Consider the following 19,312-nt stretch of genomic DNA (forward strand, 5'->3'; position numbering starts at 1 on the left):
AGAGCTATTTATTTCTAAGAAAATAACTAGGGATATCTGTTACTGTGTATATGTATTGCTTTAAGCATGCTGATGTGCTGTGCTTGCTAAGATATTTATTTGCCGTATCATTAAAGTAACTAACTCCATCCTTGACGAGCAACGTGCATGTAAAAAATACACGTTACATAACCTTTTCGGATAGTGCGGATCATGAATCAGCATTTTTTAGCATACTTTTTAGTCACGCATGAGCATGCCAGGTAGATATGTGCTTGCCTGAAGATATTAATGACGTTATTATTGCATATGTGGACATTTCTTCTTGGCGACGTATCCTGTGAAAACCCTTACTCCGTGCAAAACTTGCAAACTACCCTGGTAGGCCATTGGATCAAAAACACACGGCTCAGATCAAAGGTGGAAATCCCACCATCCACTTAATCTGAGCCTTTGATCTGAGCTGTGCGTTTTTTATCCAATGGCCATGAGGATAGTTTGCAAGTTTGCACCGAATGAGAGTTTTCACCGGATACGCCGCTTTTCTTCTTATTGTCTCATTTGGTAAACTAGAAACGCCAGAGTAAAGGATACATATTTTATTTGGAACTTCTGTTGCATGTACTGGTGGCCAGCAAAAGAGCAAATCAAGGTAACATTTGAACGTTTGCGGAAAAAACTCAATAAGATATGTATGGGTGATGAGTTGGTGACTCATGAGTAGAGCCGGATAAATTAATACCACCACATTTGCTTTAACTAGCGTTTACATGCATAATAACTCCGCCCCCTTTTTTTGGTTTTATTGCCTTAATTCTGCTACTATGTAGCTATATGTCATGTTGTCTGGAACAGAGAGTACATGACCAATGTTTCTGGTGTGTAGTATCTTTGAATACAGCAATCACATACCCAATAATCTCATTTCACCGGCCTTTGCTCGATCGGAAGAGTGTTGGATGTCGTGGGGTTGAAAGACTCTATGCTCCTCCATGGCCGGTTCAAATCCGGCGGGCCGGCATCTGTTTCATTATTATTATTATTATTATTATTATTATTATTATTTTGACGAAAAGGCAGCAGCGCTGCTTTTCATCTGTTTCATTATCTGTGCTCTCATGTAAATAACATCTTTGCTTGCTTGCAAATTCCAGAGGCACCCTCATTCATATTGCTCCATGCCGTGGTGTCCATTTGATCATACACTCGTTGCTAAGGCGTGAACATTCAAAGCATCTCGGGGCTATTTGCAGACTCACAAGAGAGGAGGTACTCATTACTTGCCTTGCCACATCTAGCCTTTTGGTTTTTTATTCTTTATTGTGCATTACGGGGCATTACTTTGTTGGGGGGAAATACGAAATGAAGCTTGGTTCTTTCTACAGGTTCTTAGTATCTTGCGGTATCTTCTTGGGACGGATCTGAAGTATATATGACGGTTTGGGCAAACAAGGTTCTTAGTTTTGATTTTGGGTGCTTTGCACTTCGCATGCAGCATCAGCCAACCAAGGAAAACTTTAACGACCTCGTTGTCTTCTCTGGATCACTACTATCTATTGCCAGCGTTGCCTAATGTGACGCATGGCATGCATGAACCTAAAAGTGAAAAAGAAAAGATATGGCAAATCAGAATTCCAGCTCGATCTGTCATACTGCCATAGTTGATATACGAACACACAGCCATTCAGGTGCCAGCACAGCCGAGAGAAATATATGCTGGAAGTACAAAATAGGCAGTTCTTAATGGTACCCGTTTGACTATTTGACAACTCATCATTCTTATTAAGCAGCTGTTCACTTTGCCCGTCAGGTCCCCTGCTGAAGAGGAGTGACCTCTTTATGTTGCTGAGCCTTTTTACCTGGAAAGCTGCTAGGCGTTACTTATTATCTGTTGCAAGCATTAGCTAATTTGGAGGCATGTGCGGCAACTGGCAAATCAAAATTACAGCTCTGTCATGCTGCCACAGTTGATGTGTATACTGATACTGGTGCCAGCAATAGGCCAGAAATACATGGCATGCACTACAAAATAGGAAGTTCTTATTACGTCAGAAATACAAAATAGGCAGTTGAACATTTGACATCTCATCATTCTTATTAAAGCCTTTGTTTCCTTTTCTCCACCAGGGCCCTGCGGAAGAGGAGCTATGCTTTGCGATGCTGAGTGCTGCTGCTGCTCCATCTGTTTCTGTACAAGTATAACCATGACGTGCAGGTCAGGGAGTTGATCTAACAAAATTCAGAATTCAGAGGTACACAAACCAAATATGAAGAACAAATTTATCTGCTCGGTTGCTGCGAAGCAAATATTCATCTGCTTGTTACTTTCTTTTCAGTTGCTGATACAAAAGGAGACAGCTTCACTGCCGGTGGCAAAATGTCATGGTTTGTCATGCTTGGTAATGCTCACGTCGTGGTGGATCTGGAAGCAGCAGAACACTGCTGGTGTCGAGGTTCTAACCGACCTACTTGCAGGCTTGTTACTGTTAATGCATCGAGATGTAAAGCTTTTGCATTTTCTGTTTATGATAATTCCTCCCTTCCTCTCTTTTTTGATCTCTGATCAGGCTTCGATTCCTGCTTATGGGTGGATGGAGCTGATAGGCCCACTGAAATTAGGCCCATAAGACCCTTCATCTGGGCTGTAGCCTATGTAAAATCGAATTGTGCTCTGTGACCTACGTATTTGTTCTGAAAAAGTGATTCTCAAAAATGACAGAAAATTATGCAGTATGTGCTGCTGAAGAGAGTTTCATGTGATCATTCTGCGAAAAACAACAATGGAAAAATGACGGTGTTCATGACTTTTCCCATTGTTTTCACTTTGCTACACACCTACACCACACCAAACTGAGCAAAGCACAAAACTTACGCTTGTTCAGTTTCAGCACCAGACAACCAGATCAAAACCATATGAATCGAGGGTCACTTACACAAAATAAAACTGCCATAAATTTCTTGTTCTAACTTCTGATTTACTTACCTGTACGGTTTTCTCATCTTCGAAATAACTGCTATGATCTTTTGAAGAAACCAGAGCTGTGAGCCTGTGACCACAGTATGTATACAGAAGATCACCATCCAGTACCCAAGTTTATTCAGGTTTTGGAAACAACAAATCCATGAACACTATTGCAGGATTCTTCTTACTTGACACAATGTAGCCTCATGTAGTAATGAGCATTCATCTCTTTCCAATCAAGGTGAGAAAATAAACTACAACTTCAGAGCTTAACTGAATTTTTAATGAGAGCAGACATCTAACACAAGGCAATGAAAACAGACGCATGTATGAAACAGCATATGCAATCTGCATAACTATCAGAGAAAGAAAATAATATAGACACAAGATGAAACTCATAAATACAGGAGGATCACAAGAACACTAACATCTGTGGAAAAAAGAACTGTTGAAAATCTCATGTACAAGAGATGAAGCATATGTACATGTTCATCGCATCAAACCTCCGGGCTTTCTTTTCATCATCTGATCGTGAACCATATTCACCAACTCGGAGCATCATCTTCTGAGCTTACCTTTCTGGGAAAGGAGCATATCCAAAGTCACTGCATTTTGAAACTTCTCGGTTCATCAGCAGCTTACACAACTAATATGTGCCGGTTTTCAGGTGATCACCCAGACACACACTGGAAACCCTTGCAGACGGCAAGCCAAGCAGCAAAAAGAATCACACAGATGACGGCATCAACGATGATGATGATCTTCACATGGCGCATCCACAGCGACCGTGATGACTGCTGCCTCCGTAGCCTTGATTGACTCGTGCTGCGCTCCAACGACATGCCACTGACATCCTCTGGCGGCACGTCGATCCTCACCCCTCTAGTGCCATGGTGCTCATCCTCGTCATCATCACCCATGGACGCCCCCTTCTCCTTCCCCTTCTTCTTGTCCTTCCTGCCCCCGCCTTTTCCGAGGAGCGGCACCTTGGACGACGTGCAGCTCGAGCTCTCATTCGAGCCTCCCCTACGGTTGCCGTCCTCGAGAACGATCGCCACCCGTGGCATCTTCTCCAGCGAAGCCACCAGCCTCTGGACAGCCGGCACCAGCGCGTCGTGAAGCCCATTCCTGTTGTTGTTCCGGATGAACTCCTCGCGCACGCGGTCCAGGAACTGCAGGGCGCCGACGCTGCCGACGCTGGGGTCGATGATGGCGAAGAAGGTGTGGCCGTCGGCCATGAGGTAGCCGTAGCTCCTGGTCCCGAAGGTGTGGACGTAATGCCGGTGGTACGGCGGCGCGTTCTCGAGGCAGAGCGCCGCCGTGGCCTCCGTCTCGCCGCCGTCCTTGGCGCTGCTGTAGCAGTAGATCACCTTGGTCCCCTTGGCAATGCAGCAGTAGACGGTGTTGTCGGCCGAGGAGCTCATCCGGGGGTCCTCCTCGCCGACGCCGACGTCGAGGGCCTTGGAGCGCGCCGACAGCAGCTTCACGGACCTGGATCGGCGAGAATTCATCAAAAAGCCCTCTCTCGCCTTCCACCCCCACCAACGAAGAATCCCACAGAATCCAATCCAACTTGCCCCTAATTCAGCGCCGCCGCCGAGAGAAAAAGAAAATCTTCCGGCACAGAATCCAATCCAATCAGGCAGCGGGCCGTCCGTCCGTCCGTCTTCTCCGGCGGCGGCGGCGGGGAGGATCGATCACGGATCAAGAAGAACTGGAAAACAAAATCAACGGACTCACGGTCAGTATCAATCTCCATACATCCATTCCGCCCCCAATTCGCGCATCCGCGAACCGGCCCGGCATTCCCCCCCCCCCATTACCAGCCTATAATCGCGCATCGAGAGAAGACCGTTTCTTGATCATTGCAAAAAGAAACCTAGTATTACCTGGACAAAAATGGCGCGGCCGCCGCGCGAGGCGGGATCAAAGGGAATTTGTCCTGGGCGGCGGAGATTTGGATATGAAGGAACGAGACCGAGGAAAGCGAGGAGGGGGGAAGAGAGAGAGAGAGAGAGAGAGAGAGAGAGAGAGAGAGGAAGCTTATTATTGTTGAGGGAGATGGAAGGAAGGAAGGCGAAGACTTGGCCTTTGGGATGGGGGATTTGACTGGGTATCATCGTGGTGTCGAGGAAGAGGAAGAATTCGATGGTGACGCGGTTTTGGGGCAGCAGCAGCATCTCATCGTGTTCGTCTGTCTTTTTTTTTTCTTCTAGGATTTGGTCCAAAGATTAAAGCCTTTAATAGAGAAGAGGGGAGAGGAGAATCATGCAGCTCTCCGATCATTTTCGAGCTACAGGAAAAATTCTGCTCCTTCCGTCCCACATTAAGTGTCGGACTATCATGTATCTACACGTATTTAGTATATAGATACGTTCATTTTTAGATAAATTTGAATCACTTAATATTGAGACTGAGATGACGGAGGGAGTATTTTTTATTAGTATTAGAAAAAAAAATGTTTAATCAAGATGCCCATTTGTCCAAAGATAGAAAAAAAATTTGACCAAGCCCAAAGATCAATTTTTTTGCTAGGGCATGGTCCAAAGATTAATGCTTGAGAGGAGAGGAGCATTTTCAAGCTACGAGAAAAATTGCCATTCTTTTAATTATTAAAGGCACGCACATGTTGATTGTTGAATCACCATTTTGCCCTACACGAAAGTCTTTTATTCTCGCCATGTTTATATGTCGCCCTTTATATTTGTAAGTTAAGTTTTTTACTTTAAATAAAAAATGACAAGGCCTCCTGACCTCTGTATCCTTAGATGCACACAACAACCAAGGTCAGCATCCCGTTATACATAACAAAGTGAAATGAGTTGTGCTTGCCATTTTATCTAAATGTAGTCTTCGTCCACTTATAATAAGTTGTGAAATTCTTAAAGAACAAAACACATGGGTGTTTACGGCGATAAATTAAATTGGTCAACCAGAAAATAATTTGGTCAGCCATTATATCTGAAATTCTGAATGGGCATGACTACCCCACAATAATTTTCCGACCAATTTTGGTAAAAATGTGACGAATTAAATGATAAATACCAATGTTCTTTGCTAGATATATACAGGTGGATATCCATGTCGGCCGAGTATGCGCGTGAGGAAGCAATAAAGAGAGTTTGAAGCGTTCAAGAATCGAAAGTTGCTGCCTACGCGTCAAACAAACTGACATATGTTGCCACTGACAGGCATAATGGGGGCCTTGATTTTGACATCTCAAGCTCTTTTCATGACCTAATAACCTGCTTTCCCAGATGCTTTCTTGCCACCCAGAATTAAATTACCCAGAATTAAGTACTCCTAACTCAATCTCCTAGAGTTGTGAAGAAGCTGATGAAGAAGGAAAAACCTTTTTTTTCCATGTCAGCTTGTGTTTAGTTTAGGCCAAACTTTATCTACAGATGACTAAGATATGTGTATATATGGATATGCTCATGAACCAAGTGGGGTCTGACATGAAATAACACCAGCACAAGGTTTATTGTTTATCAAAATGTGTAGTGATACAAAGAGGAGACAGAGGAAAAGAAGGACAGTAACAGGAGGACAGTTTATTCTTTTTTTTTGTTTTTTGTTTTTTGAGGGGAGGAGGACAGTTTATTCAGACAGGCTGAAACTGAAGGCAGACCAAACAGCCAAAAACCAATGCATCGCGGATGCAACATTTGATAACGTAATGGGCTTTTAGCCCAAGGTAGTTGATCGGGCTTTAGTAGGACCATTGGGCTTTCTGTAATGAATTGCAGTTTGGTTTCAGATGATGGGCCTATGTATCGGCCCATATAATAATGTTGTTGTTTTCTGATGTCAACGAAATCTCTTGAACATTCAGACAATAGTTAGCACAGGCTGAACTATCATCAAAATGCGTCCTTCGCACAAAATCTTTTGAAAGCTAATACTGAAGTAATATTTTCATATTAGTAGTATAACTTTTGCCTACGATTCCTAGTACTTCCAAAACAACGATTAGTACATCGATAGCGAAATGAATGAGGAATCTAAAACTTGCCCGTCTTCCTTTTTTTTTCTTCACACAGAAAAACACACTCCTTTTTTGGGTTCGTGCTACGGATAAATGCATGGATCGCAGGCGCTCAAAATACTTGGTCATGGCCTCCCTACGCCCCCTACCACTTTGTGTACTTGAAAAGGAGAAATTTTAAAGGATTTTCTTACACATGAAACAATCCAATTATAGTGCAAATTATGAGAACTATCTCGTATTCCAAACGGGGCCTATCATATAAAGATTCCACGGCATCATCCGCGGAATATCAAAGAAGGTTGGAGTATTGGTTTTTTCATCCGAAAAAAAAAACAGTACTTAGGTTATTGAAAGGCATCACTTTCATCCATCATATTTCTTGTCCGAATGCGCCAGATCAGCAAAGAAGGAACATAAGCAGTCGCTCTCATCCAAAATCTCACAACCATTTCCAATCCTTTCGCAATTCATAAACACCACAGGAATTTCACCAAATATCTAAAGAGCAGCACCATAAACAAACACCCACATATATCACACAGAATATGCTCCTGTGTTGTAGGCCAGACACACCGTAAGCTTTTTATTTTTTATTTTTTGTGAATGAAATATTTATAGTATCTCCATAGACTTGAGTTTTTTGATTATTAATATTTTAGTGTATAACCACTGACCAGGGGGGCATGACAAGAGTGTGGGCTGCACCAGCCTAAATCATGTCTCCCATGTTCACCAACCAATCTTAGTTTATGCAGCTGCCAAACGCAAAGGCCAATTAAGCATGTACCCTAACAATATTATGCAATTTCACTTGCAAACAAGTACACTCTGTATAACAATTTAAACAACAGCTATATCTGAACAAATTAAAGAATTTGCAGCAAGATGATGGCTTACTCCTGTCCTGTGTGCCTGTGTGGCTTTGAAAAAGAACCAAATTTTCTTCCTTTCTTTTCTTGTAATGACAGTGCCACATGAAGGTGGCATATTCTGCCTGCATCCACAAACTTCTCTATCTAGCTTTCCTGGGCCAAAGCATCATCTCAAGTCTCAACAACCAATGACAAGCTGTTACTTAAAGATTTAGAGGCTGGCTATGTGGGGATTGTACTAAAGCGACATCTGGCAACGCCAGATTTGAATGATTGAGGAGTTATATTCACATAAATTAGTATCCTGACCAAGTCATTAGTCATTACAATAAGATGGGGGCAGAAGAAAAAAGAAGAGATCTAACACATAGCTATGATATATTAAAAAGAATGGGAGGTGAAAAAGTCCTCTCTGAATGCAGGTGCCATTCGTCTATTACTCGGGAATCAGCTTCAGGATAAGTGAAGTAAGAGTTTCACCGTCCCACACAGCATCATCCGCCATCGACGCGTCATCGAAAGCTGCCTCTGATCTATCTGCCAAGAGACAAATGTCCCTGAGCTAGCAGAGTACCCCTGCTCCTCCTTCACCGGTAAGCACACGAGTCGATGGAGATATCTCGATAATGTAATGCCCGATGAAGCGTAACTCAGAAGTCCAATATGGTGGAGGTGAGGTTCATCAATGGCCCCAGAGCACTAGGAGCAAACTTCCTAGCAAAGAGGTAGCAGACGGAAGTGTGCTTCGAGTTGTAAAGGCATTGCGTACCATTGTTCCTGATGGCCTGAATGAACTCCACGTTGATGTTTGCAGCACCATATCTTGCTGGATGCGGGCCTCCCCTTGACCAATCAACCCATGTGATGGTCCTGTTGGCATTGAGCGACCCATGGAACAGATGAAGATAGGTCGGTATGTAATGCTCATCCGGGTAGCAAGATGGTCTGCAATGCTTCCGGAAGATGGAGTAGTACTTGTAGTCCGCTACTACACGCACAGCCAGCTCACGGTTAAGTTCAAACCACTCTGAGCCTTTCCTCCACTGATCAGGCAAGATGTGAGGGGCCATTCGACGGTTGTAGCGGCCAGCACTTTGAGGGGTGTCGATGTTGTAAGACTCAACGAAGCTGTGCTCCGAGTTGATGAGATACTCATAGACGGTTGGGAAGTTAAACACCGGGATGCAGCTCTCCGAGAGCAGAACAAAACGCTCATTGGAGAAATCCAACAACGCATTGGCCAGGAGGCGCTTCTCAGCATCCACAAGGGATATTGATCCCCAAGACACTTCCTGCATTGGCAAGAAAAAACAAATCAGAATAGGCAACAAAACTAGCCGTTAATCAGAGTCTGAAACAGCACATGGAGAGCACTTGTTGGGTAAACTATTAAATTCATCCACACAGTGCAGAATTTCGGTAGCAGCGCATCGAAATTCGAAGTTGATACTTTTTAGCAACCCCCAAAAAAATAAGGAAGAAAAGCAGACGCTAAAATTAAATTCCCAACCATAAGACAGCCCGAATGTCTTGACTAGTTATTTAGTGGATAACCAATCAAGAATATTGTCAATCAAGCACCTCTGAATCATGACATTATTAGCACGATATTCGTGAGCGCCACTAGTCGATTGAGTAGTTTACCCACCAGCCTAGCGTGGGGGCGAGCAAGCATATTCCCTCCTACTAGAGCAAATCCTCCACCCCTATTCTCCTTTGCACACATATCCCAATCCTCAATCAAGTTGAGCACATGGCAAGCACTACCAACTGGCGCGGGCAACGGTTGTCCGGTTCACTCCACCAAGGCACCAGCTAGCTAGCTAATCAATCAAGCAACACAAATTTTTCAACTACCAATTCGCCACAATTCGTGCCTCGATGCATCATTCTATGATTGCGAACACGCAGTTCACACACAGAGTCTGTCTTCTTAACAACGCAATGCCGATCGATCAATCAATCAATGAGGTAAAGCAAATTACCAAAGAAAGAACTCAAAGAAGAGAGTAACAATATATGCTAGGAGTAGGAGATAATGAATGGTGGTAGTAAGTTTACCTCGCTGGGGATCTGGCGGCCGTAGAACGGGGAAGCCTTGGAGACGTTGAGCTTGTAGTCAGGGATGGCATGGACGTAGACGGAGTAGAGGCCCTGGTGTCCGCGGAAGAACTTCTCCCAGAGCGGCGCGAACGGGATGGGGCCGCGGGTCATGAAGAGGAAGGCGACCTTGGGGACCCGCTGGAAGGGGAATTCCTCGGCGGTGGGGACGAGCGTGGCGCGCCAGAAGAGCTCGTCGTCGGTCATGGAGTGGGCGAGGTAGGGCGGGTGCACGAAGGCCTTGAACCCGGGCCCGCAGTCGCCGGAGGCGCCCCGGCGGTCGCAGTAGGAGGTGCTGTAGGTGTTGGCGGGGAAGAAGAGCTCCGTGTGGGAGTTGTAGTAGTAGCGGGAGACGTTGGCGCTGACGGAGAGCCCGATGACGACGCCCGCCATGAAGATGACCATGGCCGTGACGAGCTTGAGCAGCCCCGTCGACCAGTCCTTGCGCGGCGTCGGCGGGAAGTAGTCCCCGCCGTCGCCGCCTCCCCCGCCGCCGACCCCGCCGCGGGACTTGAGCATCGTCTTCGAATCCCCCCACATCTCCGCCGCCGCCGCCGCCTCAGAGAACGACCGAATCGAACCGAATCGGATCAAGACCGCCGCCGCCGCGGAGGAATCGGCCGCCGGAGCCGGGGAAGAGGCCCGATCTGACGCCGCGGGAAGCGAATCGGCAGAAGAGAACCCCCACCCCCCGAGACCGGATCCGTGCCCCTCCCGAAATGGGTCAGGCGAAAAAAAGGCGACGCTTTATAGCTCGGCCGGACCTGGCACACGCGGAACAGCGCAGCGCAGCGCCAACGCAACGCGGCGAGGAGGAGAAGAAGATGGAAGGAAGGGGCAGAGAGGGATGACACTCTTTCTTTCTATCTCTGTTTCTTTCTTTCTTAGTGGGTAAGGAGGCGATTACGCGTGGCTGAGGAGGGAAGAAGGGGAAGGTCGCTGTCGATTCCGATCCAGCTCGGGATCGGGAGGAAGAAGAAGGAGGTAGTCGTTGGGGTCGGAGGCCCTGGAGACGGTGGTGGTATTTATGGGGGGAGGATTTGGTTTCCTTTTCCTCCTCCGACCGAGTGCTGGACGCGGACGGCCAGAGGAAGACGAAGAGGAAATTAATTTGGGGATTTATTATTCGCCAGCCCAGCTCATTATTTCAGTCTGGGAAATAATAAAAAGAAAATAATCTTGTGGTAAAGAATACGGGATATACCCGTCGTATTCTGGTAATTAATTAATGAATACGAAAGAAAAACGGGGTTCTGCTAAATTTGTACCGCCGGTTTGGTTTATCAATACGGGTCATTATATACTATTGAAAAAAGATTGATATACGCGGAGTAGTAAATGATTACCAGTGTATTGCTCCCGCAGAATACAGCGTTTATTTTACCGGGTCGTGATAATAAATATTGGAGGGAGAAAGAAACGGTCTAAAAAAGAAAGAAACAGTGACAGCACGAGAGACGAGACGCTGGCGGTGGGCCCCACCGGGGTCGTGGGTTACGTGACTCGGTAAAATGTGAGTCACAGACGTGTGGGTCCTGCATGTCATGGGACGAGAGAACCACGCGTCTGGGTCAGTTGCTGCGTAGCAGAAACTCAAAAGCGTGTCAGCTGCAGCCATCTTTCCGGGCGACGGAAAAGTTGTACCTCGGTCGGCCGGTACCGGGCTCACTGTCAGGTGGGGCCACACGGAATACCGGGGCCCGGTCGTCGGTGTGCCTTTCAAGATGGGGGTGACTGGTGCGACAGGTACTGTTCGCAGCAAACGGCGGCCGTTTTTTATTTTTTTGTGCCGTTGGGATGCTGCAACGGCGGCGGTTTGAGCCAGCTACGGTACAGAGCAGAGCTTGCTACTGCTAGCTTTGCAGATGCATGTGCGTGCTGGTTGTGAATCAGAGATGCTATAGCTTAGCTTAGCTTAATTTTTGTTTGAAACACTTAGCTTAATCTAGTCTATGCTTAAAGAAGGATTAAAGGGAAGGAATTGAATATTCTACTCTTGGACAGCCACGACACCGTTGGATCATGCATGAATCCAACAGGATACGTGCAATGCAACATCCATCATCATGCATGCAAATCAATCATCAGTTCGTCGTAACACACACGTAGATATCAATGATCATCAGTTCGCGTCGTACATTATGCATATATGCAGGGGCTAGCAAAAATAACGTCTTATTTGAGTTCATCTAGTCTGCAATCCAGGCTGAAAGCTCCTCAGTAGTTACCATCAGCATTCCCCAGCAGGGAGCACACTCCAGCTAGGAATTGATACCCACCGTCAGACGACAACACGCAGGATGCCACCCTCTTGCCATCGTGAAGACCTCCTTAGCCACCACTTCAATTAGTCTTGTCCCCCACTGCAGCAGATCGCGATTTCCCACCTTTGTCTGCAGAATCGACCAGAGGTTAAGGCAATAACAAAATCGTTTAACTGCACCAATCGGAGATAACAAGCGAACATTGCGGAAGCAGGCCTCATTTCTGGTGTTCCATAATGCCCAGAACAGTCCTGCTACCCCAACCATCACCATCTTCCTTGTCTTCCCAGCAAACAAATAGATCCAGGACGCCCAGATATCAGGGAAAGATCCAGGGAGAGCCGGCAGATCAAAAGCACATTTCGTAATGCCCCACAAGAAACGAGCTAGGGGGCAATGCAAGAAAAGATGATCAATTGACTCATCTAAAACACAAATTTGGCATTTAGAATCCCCTTTCCACCCCCTGTGAATTAAAACATCCTTGGTTAAGATACTCTTATGGACAATGAGCCATAAAAATATTATGTTTATGTATCTTAATGGTGCATCTAAACAAGCCATGATTTATTTATGTTTTGTGAGAGAGAAATTTTGTTTTTTCTTGGTTTAGGGCTAAGAGTTGTATCTAGATTAAGATATCACGTCTCTCTCTTTCTTCATTAAATAGGATGCCACATCAGATTTTTTTTTACTAAGTGCCATATTAAGATACGGTAAGCATTAGGACGGGCCTTACACACGTGACTTGTCGTTAATCAGTCCCACCAACTCTGCAGACCACCATCATGCACGATGAGACCGATCATGCAAGCCTAATCTAGTAAGCAAGCAAATTAAGCATGTTTTGGAAGTTGTAAGTAGGAATCGGTTGGAGCATCTCTTGGTGTGTGTGTGTTGGTTGGTTCGTTGTAGGAGCGAGATCAGCCAGGGTACTTACTTGTCTGAAGCTGACCATGTCAAACGGTCAAATCGTCAACCCCGGCCGATTAAGCTACAGACCGTCAAAGCGATTGACCATAAGCAACGTGTGATAAGACGGACAGACAGGCTGACAGGGACGGAACAGATCAACCCGGCCAGTCAGTCAAGATTGGCAGAGCTTAATTAATTAAGTTACGAACGACTCTCAGCTCTTAGACACTCTATTATACCGTTTATTTAACCTATTATTCTAAGCAGAAATATCCAGTTCAAACATTTGGCGTTTGTTCGATGGGCGATTGATTCTCAGCTCTTTCTTTTCCGGTGAAACGAAATGAAATTAAAACACAGGGGGCAGTGTGTACTAGGGAACATGCAGCGGTGAACGTTCGCTGTATAGAAGCTCTCGGTTCACAGACAGGCAGAGCTGGAGTATTGCTCTGGATCGCCGTCGGATCAATTCCAGATCGACCGTCCGAGCAGATTGGGCCTAAACTTAAGATACAGGCCAGATCAATATGGGCCTAAAATAAAATACCAGGCCAGATCAATTTGTGCCTAGAATAAAGATACAGGCCAGATCTGGGCCTACAATAAAGATACAGGCCAGATCAATTTGGGCCTCAAATAAAGATACAGGCTCGATCAATTTGGGCCTAAAAATACAAGTACAGGCTCGATCGATTGGGCCTGAAAATAAGAATACAGGCTCCGAAATCCGAAGGCTCTGAATTCTTCTTCTGATCCGCTGTTCCGAAGAACCACCCCCAAATTCCGACCACCAAACCCTAGCTAGCTAGCCATGGCGCTGGCTCCGGCGGGTCCCGGCGGCGGCGGCGGCGACGGGCTGCGGAAGCTGGAGTACCTGTCGCTGGTATCCAAGGTGTGCTCGGAGCTGGAGACGCACATCGGGGTCGGCGACAAGGTGCTGGCCGAGTTCATCACGGAGCTCGGCCGCGACGCGCCCTCCGTCGCCGACTTCGACGCCAAGCTCAAGGCCAACGGCGCCGACCTCCCGGACTACTTCGTCCGCACGCTCCTCACCATCATCCACGCCATCCTCCCGCCGCCGCCCTCCCGGAACCCCGGCTCATCGGCCGCGCAGTCCGGCTCCAAGTTCAGCGCGCTCTCCCGCCCCGACGACCCGGACCGCGCCCGCGATCTCCGCCTCGAGCTCGAGCGCGACGCCAGTGCCGCGGCGGGGGCTGCGGCCGACGCCCCCGCCCATTCTTCCAGGGACCGCCGTGGCGACGACCGACGGCAGGATCGCGACCATGACCGTCCGCGTGACGACGACCGCCGAAGGGATCGGGATCGGGACCGTGACCGTGACGACCGCCGACGGGATCGTGACCAAGGCCGCGGGCGTGGTGACCCTAGCCGGGACCAAGGCCGTGATCATGACCGGGATCGAGACCGTGGCCGGGCACGCGACGACGACCAAGGCCGTGACCGAGACAATAACCGGGATCGACACCGTGGCCGTGACAGAGATAGTGAGGGAGACCGGGGTGGTAACTGGCGGAGGGACCAGGATCGCCACCACGAAAAGGAAAGAGACACAGACAGGGACGACAGGAGGAGCAGGAAGTATGTGGACGATGATGGAGAGCAGGAGAGGGGTGGAGGAAGGAAAACAGAGAATACCGGTGCAAATATCTCTGGGGAGCCGGAGCTGTACCAGGTGTACCGTGGGAGGGTGACCAGGGTAATGGACACTGGTTGCTTTGTCAGGCTTGAGGATGTTCGTGGTGGCCGGGAGGGGCTTGTTCATATATCCCAGATGGCAAGCAGGCGGGTGGCGAATGCAAAGGAGCTGGTGAAGCGTGATCAGGAGGTGTTTGTGAAGGTGGTTTCAGTGAAGGGAGAAAAGTTGAGTCTCTCACTGAGGGATGTTGATCAGGATACAGGAAAGGACCTCCTGCCGATGCAGCGTGGTGCAGAGGATGCACAAAGGAATAACCCATCTGGTGCAAGCGGCGGTGCTGTTGGGTCTGGCAGGAGGTTGGGTCTATCAGGGATTGTGATTACAGAGGAGGATGAGGTTGCACCCATCTCAAGGCGTCCGCTCAAGCGGATGAGCTCGCCGGAGAGGTGGGAGGCGAAGCAGCTGATTGCTTCGGGTGTTCTGGATGTTAGGGATTACCCGCAGTTTGATGAGGATGGGGATGGTATGCTGTATCAGGAGGAAGGTGCAGAGGAGGAGTTGGAGATTGAGCTTAACGAGGATGAACCAGAGTTTTTGCAGGGACAGAGCAGATTCTCAATTGACATGTCACCTGTTAAGATTTTCAAGAATCCAGAGGGTTCATTGAGCCGAGCAGCAGCCCTCCAGACTGCTCTCATAAAGGAGCGGCGTGAGGTTCGAGAACAGGAGCAGAGAGCAATGCTGGACTCGATACCGAAGGATCTGAATCGGCCATGGGAGGACCCAATGCCTGATACAGGTGAGCGACACCTTGCACAGGAGCTGAGAGGTGTTGGGCTGTCAGCTTATGACATGCCAGAATGGAAGAAGGAGGCATATGGAAAAGCTTTAACTTTTGGGCAGAGATCAAAGCTTTCAATACAAGAGCAGAGGCAAACTCTTCCCATATACAAGTTGAAGAAAGAGCTAATTCAAGCTGTGCATGATAATCAAGTTTTGGTTGTTATTGGAGAAACTGGTTCTGGAAAGACAACACAGGTGACACAATATTTGGCTGAGGCAGGTTATACCACAAGGGGTAAAATTGGTTGTACTCAACCTCGTAGGGTGGCTGCAATGTCTGTTGCAAAAAGAGTGGCAGAAGAATTTGGCTGTCGATTGGGAGAGGAAGTTGGTTATGCCATTCGCTTCGAGGATTGCACTGGTCCAGAAACTGTGATAAAATACATGACTGATGGTATGCTTTTGCGTGAAATTCTAGTTGACGAGAACCTTTCCCAGTATTCAGTAGTCATGCTTGATGAAGCGCACGAAAGGACCATCCATACAGATGTTCTCTTTGGTTTGCTGAAGCAGCTTGTTAAGCGTAGACCTGACATGAGGCTCATTGTTACTTCCGCTACTCTTGATGCCGAAAAATTCTCTGGGTATTTCTTTAACTGCAACATCTTCACAATCCCGGGAAGAACATACCCAGTGGAGATACTCTACACCAAACAACCAGAAAGTGACTACTTGGATGCTGCATTGATTACTGTACTGCAGATTCACTTGACAGAGCCAGAAGGTGATATCCTTGTTTTCTTGACCGGTCAAGAGGAGATTGATCATGCCTGTCAATGTCTGTATGAGAGGATGAAAGGGCTGGGAAAGGATGTCCCTGAACTCATAATTTTGCCTGTCTACAGTGCTCTGCCTAGTGAAATGCAGTCAAAGATCTTTGAGCCAGCTCCACTTGGGAAGAGGAAGGTGGTCGTGGCCACCAATATTGCAGAAGCTTCTTTGACCATTGATGGCATATATTATGTCGTTGATCCTGGTTTTGCCAAAATCAATGTTTATAATTCAAAACAAGGGCTTGATTCATTGGTCATCACTCCAATTTCACAAGCATCAGCGAAGCAAAGAGCAGGGCGTGCTGGCCGTACTGGACCTGGCAAATGTTATCGTCTATACACTGAAAGTGCCTATCGCAATGAAATGTCTCCCACGACAATTCCAGAAATTCAGAGGATCAACTTGGGATCTACAGTTCTTAATATGAAGGCAATGGGGATAAATGACCTATTATCATTTGATTTTATGGACCCCCCAGCACCTCAAGCACTTATCTCTGCTATGGAGCAGCTTTACAGCCTTGGTGCTCTTGACGAGGAGGGCCTTCTTACCAAATTGGGTAGAAAAATGGCTGAATTTCCCCTGGATCCACCACTTTCAAAGATGCTGCTGGCTAGCGTTGACCTTGGATGCAGTGATGAGATACTCACTATCATAGCAATGATTCAAACTGGGAATATTTTCTATAGGCCTAGAGAAAAACAGGCTCAAGCTGATCAAAAGAGGGCCAAATTTTTCCAGCCGGAGGGGGATCATCTTACTCTTCTGGCTGTATATGAAGCTTGGAAGGCAAAGAACTTTTCAGGGCCCTGGTGCTTTGAGAACTTTGTTCAATCAAGATCGTTAAGGCGAGCACAAGATGTGAGGAAACAGCTTCTTACTATCATGGACAGGTAACTATTTGAATAAAAAGCATCTGTGTTATATCTACTTTTCTTGCATGCTTTCGCTTACATTTTGTTACCGTAATCTTGGACAAATCCTTACATACATATATTTGAAGCTTGCTTATTAGGTCGCCAAGATTGTTTCAGCATTCCTTCTGTAATTGCAGTAGCACTTTCATTCCGACTTGATTCCCTTGAGCTTTCCCTGAGTTGATTTCTATTACTCTCTCCAATTCAAAAGCTGATGTTTTAAACATAGAACAGTCTCCATAACATAGCTTTGACCACTAATTTATATTGTAGTATATATGCTGAAAAGCTAATAAAGTTTTGATGTTATGAAAGTACTTTTTGAGACCAATCTGAAGATACAATTTCCAGGTATCAAAGTTTGACTAGACACATGTTCAAGACATCATGTTTTTGAACTGGGCGGAGTAACCAAAATCAAAGAACTCATTAGGACTAAATGGCAATTGAAATCCTTTGCCGTGTTTGTTCATGTCCACATTGCTAAACTTTGCCAAGTGTTGCAGCAGTTTGTGGCTATTGTTACCCTGTCACATATTTGGCATGCCTCACTTTCTTAGCAGCCTGCCACATTTGTCAGACTCGTGTTTTTGCCAAATCCTTTTGTCGCTTGCCACAACTTAGTAGGGAAAGTATGGCAAAGTCCCTGTATGAACCAAACATGCCTTAATGTCGTGTTTGTGGTGTAACTATATAGCACCATCATTTCAAATCCATGCATAGTTTATGGAATGACATGCTGAAGATAGGGATAATGATCATAGATTCATAATGCGAATGCAAAAGATGACAAAGAGACATAACTGGGTAACCACCCGTATCGGGTCTACTAAAATTTGCACAGGATTCAGCTGCGTGTGGATATGCCTCGTTTCTGTGGATGGTTTATCCTATATTTCAATTGACAGTTCTCTGAAACTGGTCGTTTTGGACATACCTGAAGTCAAACTCTTGAAATTTTGTGTACGATGGTCTGATAAATGTACACTTGATGAAATACATGAAAATCATGTCTCTGCAGGTCAATCAAAGTTTTAGTTTTTCGCTCGGTCATTAGATCCATCTATAGTATTCATCCAGCTTGTTATAGGTGTTAATGAGTTTCTTGATCCTGTTCACGTGCTCACATATTTGCCATTGTCTCTGCAGGTATAAATTGGATGTTGTTGCCGCTGGGAAGAACTTCACAAAGATAAGGAAAGCGATCACCGCGGGCTTCTTTTTCCACGCCGCGAGGAAGGATCCCCAGGAAGGATACAGGACCTTGGTAGAGAACCAGCCGGTTTACATCCACCCGAGCAGCGCGCTATTCCAGCGGCAGCCAGACTGGGTCATCTACCACGAGCTCGTCATGACGACCAAGGAGTACATGAGGGAGGTGACGGTGGTCGACCCGAAGTGGCTGGTGGAGCTGGCGCCAAGGTTCTACAAGTCATCGGACCCGACCAAGATGAGCAAGAGGAAGCGGCAGGAGAGGATCGAGCCCCTGTATGATCGCTACCATGAGCCCAACTCGTGGCGTCTCAGCAAGCGCCGAGCTTGAATGCCATGCACATTGTATGCTGCTCCATGTGCTGGTTTATTAGAAATTTTGGTGTGTCTGCAAATATTTGTATGCTCAGCTCCTAGACGCTAGTATCATCAATTTACTACAGTAGGTATTTTCACAAACGGTCTGATGCCTCTTAAGCCTTGGGACTCGCTTGTGCCTCGACCTTTTACTGGGTGATTCACTTCTCTCTTGTTACGTGTATAATAACCTTGAGACTCGCTGTGTCATATGTTTCCAGTTCGACGTTTTACCATTTATTACTGGGTGATTCAGTTCTGTCTTGTTGACTGATAATGTAAATAACTATATACATTTTCGTTAGTTAGCAAGCGACCAAATATATGCATGCCATCCATGGTCATCTCTCGTAGTTACACACACATGTAAAGCAAGCAAGAAAACCATGTTTAGGTTGTACGAGCCATAGGGTGTTTGGACTTTGGAGTGACCAGCTGACCAGATCAAACCATCAACACCAAGCAGATA

At 46.5% G+C, this 19,312-nt stretch overlaps 4 protein-coding genes and 1 long non-coding RNA gene across 5 annotated transcripts; 2 read left to right on the forward strand and 3 right to left on the reverse strand.

Annotated features, from left to right (window-relative positions):
• Window positions 1–1,917: 1,917 nt before the first annotated feature.
• On the reverse strand, window positions 1,918–3,241 carry LOC112272017. The gene is made up of 3 exons (XM_024462509.1): window positions 3,130–3,241; window positions 2,963–3,026; window positions 1,918–2,167 (listed from the first exon to the last, which is right to left on the reverse strand). The coding sequence occupies exons 1-3, from the start codon at window positions 3,165–3,167 to the stop codon at window positions 1,922–1,924; spliced, it is 348 nt and encodes a 115-aa protein (XP_024318277.1). The 5' UTR covers window positions 3,168–3,241; the 3' UTR covers window positions 1,918–1,921.
• On the forward strand, window positions 2,094–2,692 carry LOC112272018. Its single transcript, XR_002965686.1, has 2 exons — window positions 2,094–2,231; window positions 2,316–2,692. It is a non-coding gene; the product is annotated as an uncharacterized LOC112272018 (long non-coding RNA).
• Window positions 3,203–5,159, reverse strand: LOC100833499 (phytolongin Phyl1.1). The gene is made up of 2 exons (XM_003573237.4): window positions 4,831–5,159; window positions 3,203–4,655 (listed from the first exon to the last, which is right to left on the reverse strand). The coding sequence occupies exon 2, from the start codon at window positions 4,450–4,452 to the stop codon at window positions 3,613–3,615; it is 840 nt and encodes a 279-aa protein (XP_003573285.1). The 5' UTR covers window positions 4,453–4,655; window positions 4,831–5,159; the 3' UTR covers window positions 3,203–3,612.
• Window positions 5,160–8,037: 2,878 nt separating this feature from the next.
• Window positions 8,038–10,980, reverse strand: LOC100833185. Its single transcript, XM_003573236.4, has 2 exons — window positions 9,866–10,980; window positions 8,038–9,096 (listed from the first exon to the last, which is right to left on the reverse strand). Exons 1-2 carry the CDS (start codon window positions 10,442–10,444, stop codon window positions 8,455–8,457), a joined length of 1,221 nt encoding a protein of 406 aa, XP_003573284.1. The 5' UTR covers window positions 10,445–10,980; the 3' UTR covers window positions 8,038–8,454.
• A 2,851-nt stretch (window positions 10,981–13,831) lies between these two features.
• On the forward strand, window positions 13,832–19,102 carry LOC100842452 (probable pre-mRNA-splicing factor ATP-dependent RNA helicase DEAH5). The gene is made up of 2 exons (XM_003571255.3): window positions 13,832–17,250; window positions 18,424–19,102. The coding sequence occupies exons 1-2, from the start codon at window positions 13,895–13,897 to the stop codon at window positions 18,815–18,817; spliced, it is 3,750 nt and encodes a 1,249-aa protein (XP_003571303.1). The 5' UTR covers window positions 13,832–13,894; the 3' UTR covers window positions 18,818–19,102.
• Window positions 19,103–19,312: the final 210 nt, after the last annotated feature.

Source organism: Brachypodium distachyon, chromosome 3, assembly GCF_000005505.3.
Source record: "Brachypodium distachyon strain Bd21 chromosome 3, Brachypodium_distachyon_v3.0, whole genome shotgun sequence".
NCBI lineage: Eukaryota > Viridiplantae > Streptophyta > Magnoliopsida > Poales > Poaceae > Brachypodium > Brachypodium distachyon.

Bases quoted from the DNA above. Each gene is read 5' to 3' on its own strand.
- LOC112272017 (XM_024462509.1), bottom strand. From the start codon at position 3,167: ATGAATGCTCATTACTACATGAGGCTACATTGTGTCAA. The intron at 3,027-3,129 runs GTAAGAAGAATC...CTGTGGTCACAG, and splicing joins ATGAGGCTACATTGTGTCAA to GCTCACAGCTCTGGTTTCTT. The intron at 2,168-2,962 runs GTAAGTAAATCA...ATACTTGTACAG, and splicing joins AAGATGAGAAAACCGTACAG to AAACAGATGGAGCAGCAGCA.
- LOC100842452 (XM_003571255.3), top strand. From the start codon at position 13,895: ATGGCGCTGGCTCCGGCGGGTCCCGGCGGCGGCGGCGGCGACGGGCTG. The intron at 17,251-18,423 runs GTAACTATTTGA...TTGTCTCTGCAG, and splicing joins CTTCTTACTATCATGGACAG to GTATAAATTGGATGTTGTTG.
- LOC100833499 (XM_003573237.4), bottom strand. From the start codon at position 4,452: ATGAATTCTCGCCGATCCAGGTCCGTGAAGCTGCTGTCGGCGCGCTCC.
- LOC100833185 (XM_003573236.4), bottom strand. From the start codon at position 10,444: ATGTGGGGGGATTCGAAGACGATGCTCAAGTCCCGCGGCGGGGTCGGC. The intron at 9,097-9,865 runs GTAAACTTACTA...TTGCCAATGCAG, and splicing joins GCCGCCAGATCCCCAGCGAG to GAAGTGTCTTGGGGATCAAT.